Raw genomic sequence first — 19,428 nt, forward strand, 5'->3', positions numbered from 1 at the left:
TGTAATTTCTATATGCATATTTTTAGACCCCATTTTGTATATAGGCATGCAGTTCTCTCTAAATGCACGTTTTAATTCCTTCTTCATACACAACTTCCTATTTCCCCCCTATATTCATACACAATCTGCAATTGCTTTTGTATTTCTCTGCTAACACACACTACCATCAGCTAACTTTCTGTATTTACACACAGCATTCCAATTATTCTCCATAAATACACACAATTAGCTATTCTTTCTATAATTTAATTTACACAATGTCTTATATACACGTGTGAATAATGCACATACACACTTGTGTAATTTTGTTCTATGTACACATATATAAATCATCATATATATTCTTTCCAAATACACTGCTGATCACAAACACCATATTCCATTGCCTAGACACATACGGAGTTAAAGTCACCAAACTGGTCAGCACTCCCTGAATAAGCACCAGGGAAGGTTATATACAAAATAATGGGACTATAGCTTCTACCCTCTGTCCTGCCATCAGGCAAACAAACCAGCCCCACATCATCCTCCTAACATACATAACCTAATAAATGAATCCCCCCTCCCCCGCCCAATACCTCCAATAACCCTATATACACAGGTACAACATGCTAAAGGTGCAAGTCCTCTTTCCAACTAGACATCATGTGAAGTGGTGGGAGACGAGAGACAAATGTGCCATGCATTTCTCCAGCAAGTAGCATGGTCTGCAGGGAGGAAGCAAGACATCAAAGAGGGGAAAGAGTAGCAACACAAGCCCTAAACAACATTGCTTATTTTAAACATTTAAGGGCTACCACACTTGCAAAACATGGCAGCAAAAAAAAAAAAAAAAGAGTAACTGGAAACTCTGGAAACCAATGAAAGCATCCATCTAAATCTAATTTTCCATAACGCCATCCTCCCTGCTCCTTTCATGCAGACAACAAACTCACTCACACTTTGAATGATCACCCTGCTTATAAATAAATCACCCCCTCCTTAAATAAAGCAGAGTCTGAAAGTTTTTATTTGTGTATGGGGTGGAGGGAGGGGGATTTCTTTTTCAATCCACTGTCAGTCCAAGCAATGATAAGAGCAAAATAATCACACAGTAAAACAAATTTATAATTATGCATTTGGGCGATGATTACTCACCTACAAAAGTAAGTGTGTGTGTGTGTGTGTGTGTGTGTGTGTGTGTGTGTGTGTGTGTGTGTGTGTGTGTGTGTGTGTGTGTGTGTGTGTGTGTGTGTGTGTGTGTGTGTGTGTGTGTGTGTGTGTGTGTGTGTGTGTGTGTGTGTGTGTGTGTGTGTGACCTAAACACGTTTTAAAATGTCTTTATCAGCCCTCCACCTCTACTTGCCCTCCCACCTTTCAGATATTATATACGTACACACACACTTCTTCATAACCAGCGAAACTGGGGTGTAAAATATTTAATAATGCATGATTACTCTAATATTTCTACCACAGCCGTAATAGGGGAATAAAGCAAAGAAGGCTAAATAAATAAGAGAAGCCCATGTGGTGACAATTCTGTTCGTCATTTGCAACCCCTCCAAAAAAAAGGAAAAGTGAACTAAAGAGCAGAATGAGTCCTTTGCCCGGGTAGTTTGCAGAAGGCAATACAGAGTGACCATCGCAGACATGTACTTCAGGCGGATGCGCGATCAGAAAAAGAGAAAGGTATTAAAATATAGATTGACATATATAATAGAGATATTATCTTACATCAGACGGCGTCCTGTTTCTCAGCTCCAGGTGAATTCTTTTTTTCATGTCCATTTTGTGCTAGTCGTAGCCCCCCACACCCCCCCCCCCCCCCCCCGATCTATATATAATATTTTTCTTCCCCTCCCGACTCTCTTCTAGGTGATCTATCTCAGGAATAAAAGTTTGGGTGGGAAGTTGCACAGTGTCCTACTTGCAAACAGCAGCCTGCGGTGCCTTTAATGGAGGAGAGGATCTGAGCTCTCGCTCTGTGTATATAGGAAACGTGTGGAAGCTGTCGAGACCAAACGCCAAGTTACTCACAAGAGCAAGGAGGAGAAACCATGGAGGGGAAAAAAAAAAAAAACATATATAGATATCGCATCTACATTACCCCTCCTGGCCACAGGACATAACTGCAGCTACAAGCAAATGCTGCAGCAAAAGGCAGAGAGCGGCACTAAAAAAGAAAAACCTGACTTGCACAAGAAAGCAAAAGGAAGAAGGCATATTTAGCATAGAAGCTACAGTAAGTCCTTTTAAATGGTTCCTACTTTTTACCCGCCTACCAGGGTTGGTTTTAGGGTTCAAACAAGGCTGCAAACATGGAATTAGATACAAGTTAATAATATATATATATTTTATATATATACTAGCTGAGAGACTCGGCGTTGCCCAGGAGTCACACTGTCCCCCCCCCACACACACTGTCCCCCCTCCCCCACACACTGTCCCCCCCCACACACACACACACACTGTCCCCCCCTCCCCCACACACACACTGCCCCCCCTCCCCCACACACACACTGTCCCCCCCTCCCCCACACACACACTGTCCCCCCCTCCCCCACACACACACTGTCCCCCCCCACACAAACACTGCCCCCCCCACACACACACTGTCCCCCCCTCCCCCACACACACACTGTCCCTCCCCCCCACACACACTGTCCCCCCCCTCCCCCCACACACACTGTCCCTCCCCCTCCCCCCACACACACTGTCCCTCCCCCTTATACACACTTATTTGGGAATTGGGTTAACAACCTAGACTCTCCTAGCTGCAGAGAATCCTATCCCTGATAACAGTTGAAAAACAGGACAGAAAATATTCCAGGCAACTTTTCGCTGAAGCAGCCCTTTTCTTGCTGGAGACTTACAACTGTAAGTCTATGGAGAACACTTTGGAGAACTAACTATCTCATGGCCGCAAGGGGTTATAATACACCTCACTTTCATTACAGATTACTGCACGCATATCAGGAGTGTGAGAAAAATCTCTGCAGCTAATCAGAGACAAGCTGGTAGGACGCACAAGAAAATTTGGCATCTCTGGCCCTTGATTCCCTCAATGCCCCCCACGGTGACAGGCCCCGGCCAGTCTGGTGGGCCAAATGGAAATTCAACAAGCGTCCATTGATCTGAGGATGTGGTTACTTGACTTCTTCCCTCCTGTCCAAATGGTTTTGACACCTCAGACGTCCGCTCTGGCTTTTGATCCCCACTATATGAGTAGACACAGTGGCACTGTCTGAGAGTCCCAGCCCATTATACTGTGCACAAGCATATGTCTTAAAACAGACTGTTCCCTAAATTATACATATAGCCATGGCTTGTCAAGGCTAACTTTCTGCCTCCCTGTCACGTAAACCCTAGTAGCTACAGGCAGTCACAGGCTATCCTATGGGGTTTTTCCCCTCCTCATACTGACTCCCTAAGTAACAGGAGGTGACATAGGAATCTGTGTGCCGTCTATCATGGTGCAGATCCGGTGCCCTCCCCTATAAGCCTCAGGGAGGAAGTGACCAAATTATAGGAAAGAGCTAAGCCCCTTAGAGGGGAGTGAGAGTCAGTCCAGCTCCCTCCTTCATGGGGTAAGGACGTACAGTCTCCTCCCGGCTGGGAGAGAGGCATGCTTTCAGCCCCTCATGGGCTGAGTGCAGCAAGAACTAATATAGCATGGCCTCAAGAAGGCCAGCACCATCTAGAAGCCTGGGACTTACCCTGACAACTAATGCATTCACTGTAATGACATCAACAGTGACTGCTACAATAAAGCATCCCTTTTTATACTTCTGGCTAAGTGGCAGTCTATTGGACAGGAGTAAGGGAGTAAAGACTGTTATGGTAGGGGCTGCCTTCAGCTCTACTGAAGCCTACTATGACTGGAGGCGCTGTCGCCAAGGAGAAGAACACCAAGAAGCACCGTAAGCCTGTCCTGTTTCCCCATGTCATTACGGAACTCTCAGCATCACCTGAGCCAAACAGGTACCGAGCACCATACAGACTCTATAGCCAGGCAAAATCTCCCAGGGGGTGGGGGAAGCAGTGCTACATACACTTTAAAAATATCCTGTCTTTTGGTTATGGGAAATAGAATAAGAAGCTGCACCTTATTTCTTACCAGCCATATTCCCCACTCTCTATACAATTCTTAGGATTGGACTTTTAAAAGTCCCCTCACAATCTTGTAGCTGATTGGAGTTCCCCCAGAACCCCTATACTGGTTCTGGGTGACTTGGGCATTTACTGGGTATCCCCATTAACCTAGGGACCCATTGACTGGTTCAAGGACCCCTCACATCCCTATGCCCCGTTTACCTTCCTGGGTTGTGCTGAAGCAGTTAACTTAGTGGTGAGTCATGCCCTATACAGCTTCTGGGTGACCTGGGCATTAAATGAGTATCCCCCTTAACCTAGGAACCTCTTACTGTGTCAGGGACACCTCACATCCTTATGCCCCCTTTACCTTTCTGGTCTGTGCTGAAGCAGAGAACTTGGTGGTGAGTCGTGTAACTGTTTTCAAGGGAGGATTTTGACCGGAGGTCTGTGCCTATACTGTATGTCCCTTGGAATCCACCAAACAAGTACCGAGCACCATACAGACCCTGTAACCAGGCAAGATCTCCCAGGGGGTGGGGGAAGCAGCGCTACAATTGGAGGTGTTGCTGAGATGAAGACCAGGGCAGGCTTTTAGGGCTTTTGCAGCAGTGCAGAAAGTTATCAGAACTTTTGCAACAAAGAGGCCGGGGCCGGCCCCTGAAGGTATGTTTCCAGGGACCTCCGGGCACCCAGTTTGTGTTAAGGAAGGGGGGAGTCTCTACCTGAGGTGACACCAGGGAGGGGGCTGCCTAGACCCTTAGCCAGACAGAACTTTGTTGGGACGACCCCCCTGATGGGATGTTACTGGGGGTGCGCTGTTATCCTTCAGCGAAGCCAGGGCCAGGACAAACTTCACCACGCACCGTTAGGAACCCTGTGTATCTGGGCACATAGACTGTGTTTGTTGGGGCGACCCCTTCTATGTGATGTTACCATGGGAGCGCTGTTACCCTTCTTCACTGGAAAATGGGCCAGGGCCTTCACAATGTACCGTGTGGACCCTTGGGTACCAAGCACATAGACTGTGTTTAAAGGAACGGCATGTTTCAGACTCTGGGGCAACCCATGCACTATGCACAACGTACTGTGCAATGTTGGGGTAACCCCCTGAGGGAATGTTACCGGGGAGCGCTGTTACCCAATATCTGTTCTACAAGGGACGGGCCCCTTACAGTGTAGAGTAAGGGATCTTGTGCACCTTCATTTCGGGACTGTGTAGCAGTCTACAGTCTGAGGAATGGGCCCCTGAGTCGTCACCAGGGACCCTGTGTACCTAAAGTTGTTTCTATGGCTGTGCTGTATGCTTTAAAACAACGTTGTTGCATGTTCCACGTTTCCAAAATGGCACTCCGCCTAAAGTGAGGGACCGCATGGGTTTGCAAAAGCAAGCCCCAAGGTTGCAAAAGTTGCTACAAGTTCTTCAGCGGGAAAACCTGGCTCCGCCCATCGCAGTGACTGGCTCAGCCAGAGCCAAGTCACTCATTTGATCCACCTTGCCTTACTCTGTGTTCTACCTAGGGGAGGGGCCAAATTGCATGAACCAGTCAAAGACTCTGTCTCTACTAGGACAGGAATTACCACATATGGGTATGTGGGGAATGGGTGCTCCAATGAAGGCGAAGCTCATCATTCAATGAATCCTAAAACAAGGCTCCTATATACAACTGTACTACGGAGTGGGTATATACTAAAGTATGACCTGTGAGTGACCAAATCAATAAGAACCTCACTTCTCCTGGAGGGAACAATCATAAATGCATAATGTCACCTTGATGTGGCCTCATTGGAGGAAAATGACAGGTGATGGTACTCATCCATATATGATCATGAATAAACAGTAAATTGCAAAAGATTTTACCCACTCCTACAGTCTGGGGGAATCCATGGTGGCATGCCAGCCGTACAGGCAATGATCCTGAGGTAGAAGAAGAAAACAGCGCACTGCCAGGGAGTCAGTTGGTATAAAATAAAAATCTATTTATTCAGCACAGGTACAAAAAAGGCATCACCCCTTGAGGTGGAATAAGTCCTCCTACACGTTTCGGACACGAATGTCCTTTATCAAGGAGTATGGGGTATGGGGTGAAAGGGACCCTCTATATATATCCACAACAGCCCCAAGCAATTATCTAATTTTGTCGCCAAAATACTGGACATGATGTAATGAGTGACGCCCCCACCACTCACCTGTAAAGCAACGGGTTGACGTGAGTAGAAGTGCGTCTCCTCCCCGTCTGCGCACGCACTTCAGCTCAGCTGGCTCAAGTCTGACATGCAGGCTGGTAGTTCTGTGTGAATCCCCACCCCCCGGGCACACCCACCTGTCGGCCGATTGGACCACGAGCGGAGCACCCGCCAATGTAAACATCCACGGAGAGCCCTCCACCCCCTGGTCCAGCCAGCTCCTTAGTGATATGCCCAGGGCCCGCCGGAGGCCACAAAAACAAATCTGCCCCCTAATCTCATAAGAAATATTGAGTTACAGCATATAAGTGCCTGGATAGCACGAGAGCCAAGATAATTAATCAAAGGATATATACTAGTATCTAATATGTGGATACAAGAAAAAACAACGTGACCTGAACCCTGTCACCCCAATCCCCTTACAGACATACACAATAAAAAATCCCGAATCGTATCCCTTCTCCTTTCCTCTATCCAACCCCCAAAATGAAAGAAATAGGAAAAAAGAAGAACATAAAATATCACAATGTTAAAAACCAAAACAGTAGAACCTCTTTATATATATATTTGTTCTGCTGTGATGGCGAATTTCTTCTTCCAATGGTTGTTTTGCAGGTTTCACTGCGATTAATCTATAGATATCAACATTAAATGCTGGAAAAAATCCTAATACTACCTAAAATTAAACCACTGTCCATACAGTATAAATGACAAATGCAGGTTGATGAAGACCAATGGTCATAACGACGGGGGACAATGCATGGTGGAACAAAACAAGGAAGGGGTTGGAAAAAGGGAAACGCGTAGGAGGATTTGTTCCACCTCCAGGGGTGATGCCTTTTTTGTACCTGTGCTGAATAAATAGATTTTTATTTTATACCACCTGACTCCCTGGCAGTGCGCTGTTTTCTTCTTCTTCTACCTCAGGAATTACCACACTCTGTTGGACTTCAGTTCTGAGGAGCTTTGGGGAGAGAGAGGAACTGCCTTTTCCAAGTGCTGTTAACTATTCTATCTCAGCCAAAAAGAAAATGTCTGAGTAGTGAATTATTATCTGCCTGGTGGCTACTTCGTAGTCACAATCCGTGGGCAACATCATCTGGTGCATCTGCCCCAACTGCCGCCTACCTGGAGGCCACGTCAGCCAGCACTGCAGGGCCTTGTACATGCGGCCTGCCAGCCCTGTACCTACTTTGGTGAGAGTTCAGCCAATTGAGCGGGCCTCCACACCAGCCGGTGAGGCCCCTGCTCTCTGCCCTGACCCTGTCTACTATTGGGTCCGCCTACCCTTAGGTGCGGACCCTGAGGAGGCCTATGCCGCGAGCGATATCGTGGGCCTGTGTGCCCAGCTACCTAATGTGCCGGATGCCAAAATGGTTCGGTGCCAGCAAAAACAGCGGGCTAAGTCGATCTATATTCCACGGGGAAAACCGTAGGCCCGTGGGCCCTGATGCCATCTCCACGAAGTGCCAGTGTTCTGGGGTCCTATACCAACCTCGTGGTACTACCGATGGTCCCAGGACTGGGACCTGTGCTTGCTGCGGATCCGGAGGGTGAGTAGACTGCCCAGGGGTGTTGGGTAATGTTCCCCCAGGCAACCAAGGAGCAGGCAAGCTCCATACGACTGGTCGGCCGGGCGATTGAATCGCCCGGCATCGCGTCCTGGAGGAGGTGTCCCCACCCATCCCAGAAGAAGCTGACCTCTGCTGTGCGGAACCTATGGGGAAGAGGCAATTACTTGCCTGTCGTCCGGAGAAGAATCCTAGCCCAGACGTGTCCATCCCGTCAAGATGGCGGCTGTGGAGTCAGTGTCAGGACTTGCTGGGGTGAGTGAAATGCCATGCTTCACTGCCCCTGCCTCCCTGAAGAAACCGCTTCGCAGAAGGGGTCGTCGAATCCCTGTCACGCTGTGCTCAACACAAACAAGGTGGGACCACGGTGCTGAGGTGGGAATGGATATTACGCCACCCACAGCCACGAGGGCACGTCTTGATTGTAGATTAGTCTGGATATCCGGGCTGGGGCAGGAGAGGTACGGGTAGTAGGAGGTACTGTTAGCCAAGTCCGGGGTTAGAGAGAGGAACGTAGTCATATTAATGTATGCCAAGAGCGGGTGCGGAGAGAGCGGAGTGGTCGTATTGCCGTATCCAAGGTCGGGAGCGGAGAGAGCGGAGTAGTCGATGCCGTAAGCCAAGGTCGGGTGCCAGAGGTTCGGAGTAGTCGAGGAGGAAGCCGGTTCGGTACACAGGTTCAGGACTGAAAGACAAGACAGGACTAAGGAGGCAGAGAGTGATGAGGACAGCAACAGGTTCTATGCTCAGCCAAAGTGCCAGTGGCACAGCTGAGCATAAGTAGGAGAAGGCATCCAATAGTGGAACTGCAGCGTGGAGGTGTGTGGCCGGCCGGGACTGCGATAGGTAGATTGCAGGTGGAAATGAGGGCTAGGAGGCAGGGTTTAACAGGCTGGAGAGTGCTCCCGTGCGTGTGGGCGCGCCTCCGTGCGTGTGACCGGGTGCGCGCCGTGCGCGCCGTGCGCGCCGTGCGTGCCATGGACCGGCACTATTTGGATGGCGCCTGTGTGCGCACGCGTGCCTTAGCGCGGCGGTCGGGCGGCATGGAGAGAGACTGGGAGCGGAGTGCCGGTGAGTGGGGAGCACGCCGATGGCGGCGTGACTCCCCGGGTGTTACAGTACCCCGCCCTTCAGGGTTGACCTCCGGGCGTCCATGAAACGGCTTGGAGGGATTCCTATGTTGGAATGCTTGAACGAGACGGGGGACGTGGAGGTGCCAGTGGGAAACCCAGGAGCGTTCTTCTGGACCAACTCCTTCCAGTGAACCAGGTACTGTACTCCTCCTCTGGAGGACCTCGAGTCCAGGATGTACTTGACTTTGTATTCCTGCTGTCCCTGTACAAGAATGGGGGGAGGTGGTGTGGTGAGGTCAGGATACGAGGACTCAGGAATGCAAGTTTAAGCAGAGAGACATGGAATTTTCATTTTCATTGATTTTCATTGAGGGAGGAAGACGCAGACGGTAGGCCACTGGGTTGATCTTTTTTGAACAGTCGAGAGAGAGGGAGAGGGGGGAGAGGGAGAGGGGGGAGAGGTGGAGAGAGGGGGGGGGGCGCACCACACTGACTGACACACGAACTGCCTGATTGACACACACACACACACACATACTGACTGACACACACACCCTGACTGACACACACACTGACTGCCTACGACACACACACACTGACTGGCTGACACAAACACACTGCCGGATGCGCACACACACACACTGCCTGACGTGCGCACACACACACTGCCGCACACACACACACTGACGCACACACACACTGACTGACGCGCGCACACACACACTGACGCACACACACACACACACACACTGACTGAATGATACGCACACACACACACACACACACACACACTGACGTGCACACACACCCACTGACTGACGCGCACACACACTGACTGAATGACGCACACACACACAAACACACTGATTGGCTGACACACACTGCCGCACACACACTGACTGACGCGCACACAGACACAATGACTGACGCGCACACACACACACACACACACAGCCTGACGCACAGACACACACACATCGACTGATGCGCGCACACACCCACTGACGCGCGCACACACACACCCACTGACTGACGCACACACACACTGACTGACGCATGCACACACATACTGACTGACGCACGCACACAAACACACACACTGACTGGCTGACACACACACTGCCTTACGCGCATACACACACTGACTGACACACACACACACACACACACATACTGCATGAAGCTGTAAAGGGGGGGAAAGGAGCTGTAAAGGGGGGGCAGGGGACCGGAGCTGTAAAGGGGGGGGCGGGGACCAGACCTGTAATGGGGGGGGGGGACCGGATTGATGTCAATGGGGGACAAACAGAGAGGGGGGAGACAGGGGAAGAGAGAGAGGGGGGAGGGGTGAAGAGAGAGTGAGGGTGAAGACAGGGGAAGAGAGAGAGAAAGGGAGAGGAGAGAGAGGAGCGGGAACATTACATCCCGCGCGACGCCGGGTCTCTCAGCTAGTATATATATATATATATAACATGTATGTATGTGTGTGCGTCTACATTTAGGTATATTTTTGATGAGATTTATACATGCTCCCATCTTTAGAAAATGTATATATATATATATTAAAGAGTATATATATATTTATATATACACATATATATGTATGGACGAGTATATATATATTGGAAAACTTACCGCAAAGTGACCATCAATCTTTCTTCTGCACGAATGATGTTGCAAAAATTAGTCTTCAATATGTTTCAAGATACAGTCAAATGTTTTTATTGACATTCTCATATATTCGTAGAATTTTTGCTCGTGCAAACGTAGAATTGGGTACAATGTGGCAAATTCACCAAGTGTCTCACACTGACGATTAATTTCATGTACTGCCACCCAAAAAAGTAGTTTTCACATTGGACACTCTCCATTAAAATATTTTATAAATAAATAAATAAATTAGGGGGAAAAACCACATCTCCTTTGACATAGACATGCTTAATGTCAATGTGGCGAAAATGGGGGGTAATCAGCGCATTAATAAAGGCAGTGGGCTTGGCTGGTTACCCCTATTTCGTATTGGGGATGAAGGGGTTAATATTATATGCTGTTCCCCTTTTAAGACTGCTAATTTAGGAACGGAGTGAGCCAGCACCCTGATTTTTGGGGTGCAGCCTCAGTGTAACCCCCCAAGAACACACATATTAAAAATATAACTTTGTCATAAGGGAAACATATTTTTGATGAAGTGCCTTTCTGTTGCAGTTTTAAAATGTACCGGCAGGATGCTATTTTTTTTCTGCCTGCCTTTGTAATGCATTAAGGAACAAATGTTATGCATACATGAAAGACCCCAGATTCTTAAAGTGTCACTTAATCAGGATGTTTCTGAGTAGCAGGTCCTGTTACTCCTCCTAGATATTTTACACCTTGGGACCAAACTCCAGACATTGCGTCCCCAGAAATGAGTGGCCCCTTTTTACTTAGCAGTGCTACCAAGCTGCTTACTGAGCAGGCTCAGAGTTACCTGAGCTGGCTGTAGGATTTGCCCATGTGACATGGCAGGTTCTGATAGGAGGAAGATAATTCCTTGCCAATGGGATGAGGCTAATGTAACACTTCACAGGCCCTTGTCCTTAAAAAGGCCTGTACCCCTCATTCCTGGGTTGTTGCTGTGTTGCTGTTGTTGCTGTTGCTACCTGATTTCTTCAAGCGGATAAGACCTAAGTACAGCGGCTACGATTCCAGAACGCAAGGGGTTAAAAAACATTGCAACAAGGAAACTTGCCCTGCTTCAGGATTTCGTTAGCCCTGGGGATCCAGACCAATCCCAGAGAACCAGAAAAGACTTTGCATATTCACAGAAGAATTGGACTGGCTATTTATTTGGCAATTTGCAAATGGACTACATTTTAAAGGACAATCTTCTGGTGCTTGGCACCTTTCTGGACATTATCCTCTGTTTCTCTACCCGTAAGTGTAATTATTAAGTTTATTCTGCAGTTGTCGTGTGTTTGCCTATCAAGGGAATAAATCTCAGTTTATTTTGCTCAAACTGTTCTGCTCAATCAGGACCCACGAAATATAAATGTGTTATTAAGCGCGTCTCCCGTCACAGGTGTTTAAAACTGGTGGCAGCTGGTGAGATACTGATTGAGCCTATATTGCAGTGTCCTGCAATATAGTGAGGACCTTGTAGATTGCAAGCTCCTCAGACAAGTGGCAACTTACACACACTTCCAAAGACGCACGAGATAATTCACTGGTCTCTGGACTTATACCCCAGTGGCACCATGAGTCCACGCTCAGGAAGGTTTTGTACCTGGAACCGGGCGCAGATAGTGGAGAGATGTGTGGGGTACGGGTTCACGACAGACGGTCATTCAAAGAGTCAGCTGGAGGAGGATTTAGAAGAATATGAGGGCAAGATAGCCCCGCCAGCAGACAGTACTCAGCCCGGAGTGCAGGATGTCAGTGACCGCTTGGAAGAGGGTGGCGTGGTGCCAGGGGGTGCAGATTGATCAGTCGCTGCGGCGACCGGACTTGCTACCTCTGAACTCATTGCACTCCTCACCGCCTGGGGAGAAGGGCTTAGCTATGAACAGCGACTTGAGCTCCTGTCGACAGCGCTTGGAAGGCCCCCTCACTCCCACCTTGTCAGCGGGGAACAGGACGTTCCCAGAGTAACTGCTGTGGAAGCAAATGAATATGTAACCAGCAGAGCCTTGGTGAGCAACACAGCAGTCCCCAGAGAGGCAGCCATTCCGGCTAGAGGGGACCTGTCTGTACCTCAGCGGAGTTCAAGCTTGAGAGACGGTGCTATCATTGCCACAAGGTGGGCCACATCCAGTCACATTGCCCGGACCGTGAGCGGTCTGGGGGACCCCATCAGGGGCAACGTTCACAAGCTGCAGGGCCAGTAACCCAGATTGGGCTGGCCCACACAGAGGAACAGAGCTCAGCAATGGAGCCACAACCAAGAGGGATGTCCCAGGCAGATGCTGATTTTGTCACCTCAGAGCCAGCAGCAGTGAGCAGAGGATGTCCAACTGCATCAGTCGAGATGCAGCCTGTGGATGTCCTGAGCAGGCACCCACGGAGGGTTACCTTTGGTGACCGGCAAGCAGGGAGCTTGCCAGATTTGGGTGCTGCTTTTATTCTGGTGCAGCCAGAAGATTTGCTCCCGGGCACCGGGGTGCAAAGAACCATGCCTGATGGAGGGCTGCGGTCCTTACAGGGTGCCCAGATCATTTTGGATGGGGTTGCCAATAATGGCATGAGGGAGGTGGGGATTTTGTCCAGGGTAACTGCTGAGGTGCGCCTTAGCAATAACCTGGAGCCTGTGATCTGTGTGGTTGCTGCGGAATTGCCTGCTGTTGCGGCGATTCCTAAGAGCCTGTCATCAGGAATCACAGCAGAATCAACCTCTGTCCCCCTGCATTTGGGACCAACGGTTCCAGTGGCCTCTGTGGAGACCAGACAGGTAAGCCAGACTACTGAGTCGCAACCAGTGACTGACTTACTGTTCCCTTTACCTGTCCCTGTTACCCCTGACTTAGAGACTAAGGGTGGGTGGTTAGAATTAGGGACAGCAGATAGGGATGCGGTGAAAGCTGACCCCAGATTAGAAGGTATGGGACTGCGGGCGTCCGAGTCCTGTGACAGCGGGGGGTCAGACCACAGGCTGTGGCACCGCGGGCTCTGGGGTAGGTAGCCAGGTTTTACCGGGTTAGCCAGGGGCTGGACAGGTAGAAGATGGTTAGTGGGACCCAGGGAGGGTAGGCAGCAAGTGTTGAAGGTAGCCTTCCCCAGTCCACTAGTGGGGCATCAGGGGGTCACTCACATGAGAACCCAGCTGTTGCAGCCTTACTTCTGGCCGGAGGCAGCAGGGGCAGTGGCAGACTTTGGCCACCCCTGGGACGCCTGCCAGCCAGAGGGTAAAGCGGGTGATTATGTGCAGATGCTCCTGAACCTGTTACCAGGAATGGGGAACATGTTTCAGGAAGTAGCTCAGGCAGTGCCAGGCCTCTTAGGTAGGATAGGGTTTCCTAGGGGGGTCCTAGTTGAGCTAGGGGTCCTGGGAGGTAGGCAGGCAGGGGCAGAAGCCAGGGCTAGGGTAGAGCAGCCTAGGGTCCTGTTCTCAGACAAGCTGGGCAGGGCACATAGAACAGATCAGCCTGTGCTCCCAGGTGATCTGCATCCTCTGCATAAGAATTCCTATGGAGTACCAGCAGAGGTGGCAGACAGTGTAGAGAGGAAGGCAAAGGGGGAGTCAGTCTTCAGCCTTCAGAATGGCCTCTGTGAGTTTGTCAGGGCGCCATTCAGGATGAGGAATGCTCTGGCTACCTCCCACCGCCTGGTCAGGAGGGCACTAGAGAGAGTGCAGAGGTATGTGGGGACATACAGGGAGAGGATAGTTGGCTTCAGGCAGGTCTGGGGTTGGTATCCAGGACAGGTAGCAGCAATGCTAGAGCAGTATAGGGCTCTGTTCACGGACAAACCTGGGAGGACACACATCACTGAGCACCCAGTGCTTACAGGGGATCGGAGACCTCTGCATAAGCATGCTTATAGAGTGTCAGCAGAGGTGAAGGGCAGTATAGAGAGGGAGGTGGAGGAGATGCTGTCCCTAGGGGTAATTGTACCATCCCAGAGCCCTTGGGCTTGTCCGGTAGTCCTAGTACCTAAGAAGGATTTGACCACCTGGTTCTATGTGGACTACCGGTAGCTCAATGCAGGGACGGTTTCAGATGCCTACCCCATGCCCCGCATGGATGAGTTGCTGGATGAACTCGCGGGGGCAAGGTATCTGACCACCAGGGATCTCAGTAAAGGGTACTGGCTGATCCCTTTGACCCAGGAGTCTCGGGAGAAGTCGGCTTTCATCACCCCAAGTGGCCTCCATGAGTTCTTAGTGATGCCATTTGGGATGAAGAATGCACCGGCTACCTTCCACCGCCTGGTCAATCGTTTGCTAGAGGGTATGCAAGGGTTTGCAAAGGCTTATCTGGATGATTTTGCTGTGTTCAGTAACTCCTGGGAATCACACTTACTTCATGTAGCTGCGGTGCTAGCCAGGATTAGGGAGGCAGGTCTCGCCTTAAAACCCACCAAGTGCTTAGTAGGGATGGCTGAAGTCTTATACATAGGGCATAGGGTGGGTGGAGGGCACCTCAAGCCAGAACCAGCTAAGGTAGAGGCAGTAGTGCAGTGGCCCACTCCCAAAACCAAGCAGCAGGTCATGGCATTTCTAGGCACTGCAGGCTACTATAGGAAGTTTGTTCCCCAGTATAGTGCCATTGCTAAACCCCTGACTGACTTGACCCAGAAGCGACAGTCTGTGCTGGTAGTCTGGTCTCCAGCCTGGGAAAAAGCATTTCAGGCTTCGAAGACTGCACCCATCCTTGCTGCTCCAGATTATTCCAAGAAGTTTCTGGAGCAGACTGATGCCTCAGACGTTGGCATTAGTGCTGTGCTCAGCCAGGTGGGGGAGGAGGTCAGGGAACCTCCAATGATGTTTCTGGGCCGCAAGCGGCTGCCCAGAGAAGGGGCATATGCCACTATTGAGATGGAGTGTCTGGCCATAGTATGGGCGCTAAAGAAGCTACAGCCCTCTCTGTATGGCAGACACTTCACTGTTATCACTGACCATAACCCCCTAAGTTGGTTGCAGAGGGTGTCGGGAGAGAATGCCAAGCTCTTGAGCTGGAGCCTGGCCTTGCAAGAATGTGACTTTCACCATTCAGCACAAGAAAGGCAGTGAGCATGGGAACGCTGATGGCCTCTCCTGGCAGGACAATCCCCAAGACCTAATGACTTCAAAAACCCTCAGGTCAGCCCAACCACCAGAGGAGGTGGCCAGGGCAAACCTTGGGCTTTGAGTGGGGGAGGTGTGGTGAAAATGGGGGGTAATCAGCGCATTAATAAAGGCAGTGGGCTCGGCTGGTTACCCCTATTTCGTATTGGGGATGAAGGGGTTAATATTGTATGCTGTTCCCCTTTTAAGACTGCTAATTTAGGAACGGAGTGAGCCAGCACCCTGATTTTTGGGGTGCAGCCTCAGTGTAACCCCCCAAGAACACACATATTAAAAATATAACTTTGTCATAAGGGAAACATATTTTTTTGATAAAGTGCCTTTCTGTTGCAGTTTTAAAATGTACCGGCAGGATGCTATTTTTTTTCTGCCTGCCTTTGTAATGCATTAAGGAACAAATGTTATGCATACATGAAAGACCCCAGATTCTTAAAGTGTCACTTAATCAGGATGTTTCTGAGTAGCAGGTCCTGTTACTCCTCCTAGATATTTTACACCTTGGGACCAAACTCCAGACATTGCGTCCCCAGAAATGAGTGGCCCCTTTTTACTTAGCAGTGCTACCAAGCTGCTTACTGAGCAGGCTCAGAGTTACCTGAGCTGGCTGTAGGATTTGCCCATGTGACATGGCAGGTTCTGATAGGAGGAAGATAATTCCTTGCCAATGGGATGAGGCTAATGTAACACTTCACAGGCCCTTGTCCTTAAAAAGGCCTGTACCCCTCATTCCTGGGTTGTTGCTGTGTTGCTGTTGTTGCTGTTGCTACCTGATTTCTTCAAGCGGATAAGACCTAAGTACAGCGGCTATGATTCCAGAACGCATGGGGTTAAAAAACATCGCAACAAGGAAACTTGCCCTGCTTCAGGATTTCGTTAGCCCTGGGCATCCAGACCAATCCCAGAGAACCAGAAAAGACTTTGCACATTCACAGAAGGATTGGACTGGCTATTTATTTGGCAATTTGCAAATGGACTACATTTTAAAGGACAATCTTCTGGTGCTTGGCACCTTTCTGGACATTATCCTCTGTTTCTCTACCCGTAAGTGTAATTACTAAGTTTATTCTGCAGTTGTCGTGTGTTTGCCTATCAAGGGAATAAATCTCAGTTTATTTTGCTCAACCTGTTCTGCTCAATCAGGACCCATGAAATATAAATGTGTTATTAAGCGCGTCTCCCGTCACAGTCAAGTTTTTTTTTCTTGTGCTTATATTATGCTTTCAGCAGCTATTTTCTTTAGTTGTTATGCTTTGCTGCTTTATCATTAGCTTTAATTATCTTTTTCTCTGTTTACCTCTCTTTTTTACAGCTTGTTTATTTCTCCCCTCTTTACCTCAGCTAGTGTGCCTCACGCCTCGCACCCTAACTTTACAAAATACAAGGGGGACGGGGGAGGGGGGGACAGGTAAATCAACGTCCTATACACCGACTGGGCACAGGGTCCGGAACACACCCAACAAGCAGAGACTGGGAGAACTTAGGACACTGATATTGCCCACACTGTTTTCCTGCCTCGCGCCGTGACGTTGATGCCGGCGCCGTGACGTTGATGCTGGCGCCATGATGTTCACGTCGGCGCTTCGACCCCAGCTGACCCTGTTGCTCCGCCTCCGCTCCGCAGCCTGGCGCCATGACGTTCACGTCGGCGCTTCGACCCCTGCTGACCCCGTTGCTCCGCCTCCGTTTGCGCACGCTGGCTCGCCTGCAAGTCCATGAAATCACACAGGCTTCAGCAGGCGAGCCTCAGCGTCAGCCCGCCTCAGCACTGCTCCCCCCTCTATGGACGTGGCCTTAGATTAGATCTGGATCTACGACTGATTCTAACAAGGGGATCTTGCATGGTTTTCAAATACCATTGCGACATCAGTGTCCCCTAGTTTATTCCAATCTTTTGATGAAAAAAACTGCATTCGGGGCATTCCTTATGGTTTTTTTCTCCTGCGGCCACTGCAATTTTTGAAGAAATGCAAAACCTTTGAAAAGAGTAAGAAAAATACATTCAAAAATAGATCACAACCGGGAAATTACAGACCTGTAAGCCTGACTTCAATAGTAGGGAAACTACTTGAAGGTTTAATACGGGATAACATTCAGAAATACTTAATGGAAAACAAAATTATTAGTAATAGTCAGCATGGATTTATGAAGGATAGATCTTGCCAAACTAACCTTATTTGTTTCTTTGAGGAGGTAAGTAGGAATTTAGACCAGGGTAATGCAGTTGATGTGGTCTACTTAGATTTTGCAGAGAAAAGTTATACTCAGGGCTGATGTCAGCACTGAGAAAGTCTATCAGTGCTCAATGAAGAGAAATGATTCAGTGTCTCTTTGAAATTGAAGATCAGTGAAACAAATCATCATATAGTAGAATCCATATTATTTATTTATTTATTTATGAAATATCTTACCAGGAAGTAATACATTGAGAGTTACCTCTCGTTTTCAAGTATGTCCTGGGCACAGAGTTAAGACAAATAATACATGGTTACAAATAGTTACATAAATGAACAGGGTATACATTATATACAAGACACTTTAGTCTCTGCCCGAACGGAGGTATAACCCATTATACTTTTTCAGCAATTGAGCATATAGCGTGTCACCCAAGAGGAGGAGATAGGGTTAATAAATTAAATAGACAGGAAATGTTTTGGATCCATACCCTGAACACACTTCAACCATCTGGTATAAACTTAGACTGGGAGCTAAAACATTTTTTGTCCACCTAGCTTCCCATATATATTCATTGTGTTCGAGATATGGATCTTTGCATTTAAATTGGTTATGCATATCCTATTACATCTCTAATAATTTGTTTATGTGAATATTAATGAATTAAGTTGTAACAGTATTATAATTATACAAGATGTGTTTTCATATCATTATTTTGGTATGTAATATTTATGAGATACTGTTCAATATCAGCGTCACCATTATTGTGTGCATTTATTGAAGTTTTATAATAGATATTAATGTATATATCATGTTGCAATATTGATTTTTTTCTGTATACTGTAGGCTCTTTAAAATATCAATTGGTTATTGCTGTGATTATTGAGTAGTTGCATATATAAAAACATCATTCTAGGACCATGTAGCTGCTTTATTGTTATAATAATTAGGATTCTGTGTGTTATACATATGCATGATATTTAGGATGAGCCAACAGAATGGTTAAATGTTGCTTTAGTTCCACATGTATTTGTTTTTAAACTCTCTTTTTCTTGTATTGTCAGTTTGTGTTGTAACAGTATTTAGTTTTAATGTTGCTACTCTGTGACAGATTGTGTTCGTTGTACACACTCACGAGCACCTCCTTCTGTCTCTAGATACAAGCCGATATTTCTTGATCCTGATTGGTTCTCAATCTATTGGCTGAGAACAGTCATGTGGTGATTTATAGCCAATAGACATTAAGTCTATACTACTGCACTGCGATTGGGTCTCAGCCTATTGGCCGAGACTGGTCATGTGAGATATTCTGACCAATGTGTGGAGGGCTTTGTGTATTTAGAGTGAGAAGGAAGCAGAGAGTGTTACTCTTTGATAAAGTTCTAGTATAGAACGAAACGCGTCAGAGGTACACTACCATGTGGAAGTTCTTTTTTGTTTTTGATCATTAAAATTATTTAGTTTTTACGAGCCTGGTTGGAGTATTTGTGTGGAGCAGCAGTGACCGCCGTTTCTTCTTACCAAACATGGTTACAAATAGTTACATAAATGAACAGAGTATACATAATATACAAGACATTGCATGCACAGTAAAGATAAT

The 19,428-nt window shown here is 48.1% G+C and overlaps 1 protein-coding gene and 1 long non-coding RNA gene across 3 annotated transcripts in view; one reads left to right on the plus strand and one right to left on the minus strand.

Moving 5' to 3' along the window:
* LOC142497131 (acidic leucine-rich nuclear phosphoprotein 32 family member D-like) overlaps window positions 1–1,799 on the minus strand; it is a 355,631-nt gene extending 353,832 nt beyond the window's left edge. For both annotated transcript variants that reach the window (XM_075604536.1, XM_075604546.1), the window contains exon 1: window positions 1,714–1,799. In XM_075604536.1, coding sequence (XP_075460651.1) covers window positions 1,714–1,767 — 54 coding nt within the window. In that variant the 5' untranslated portion in view covers window positions 1,768–1,799. The remainder of the gene's footprint in view (window positions 1–1,713) is intronic.
* LOC142497140 (uncharacterized) lies at window positions 1,246–18,497 on the plus strand. The gene is made up of 4 exons (XR_012802185.1): window positions 1,246–1,668; window positions 1,855–2,221; window positions 2,937–3,960; window positions 16,966–18,497. It is a non-coding gene; the product is annotated as an uncharacterized LOC142497140 (long non-coding RNA).
* The last annotated feature ends 931 nt before the right edge of the window (window positions 18,498–19,428 follow it).

Source organism: Ascaphus truei, chromosome 1, assembly GCF_040206685.1.
Source record: "Ascaphus truei isolate aAscTru1 chromosome 1, aAscTru1.hap1, whole genome shotgun sequence".
NCBI lineage: Eukaryota > Metazoa > Chordata > Amphibia > Anura > Ascaphidae > Ascaphus > Ascaphus truei.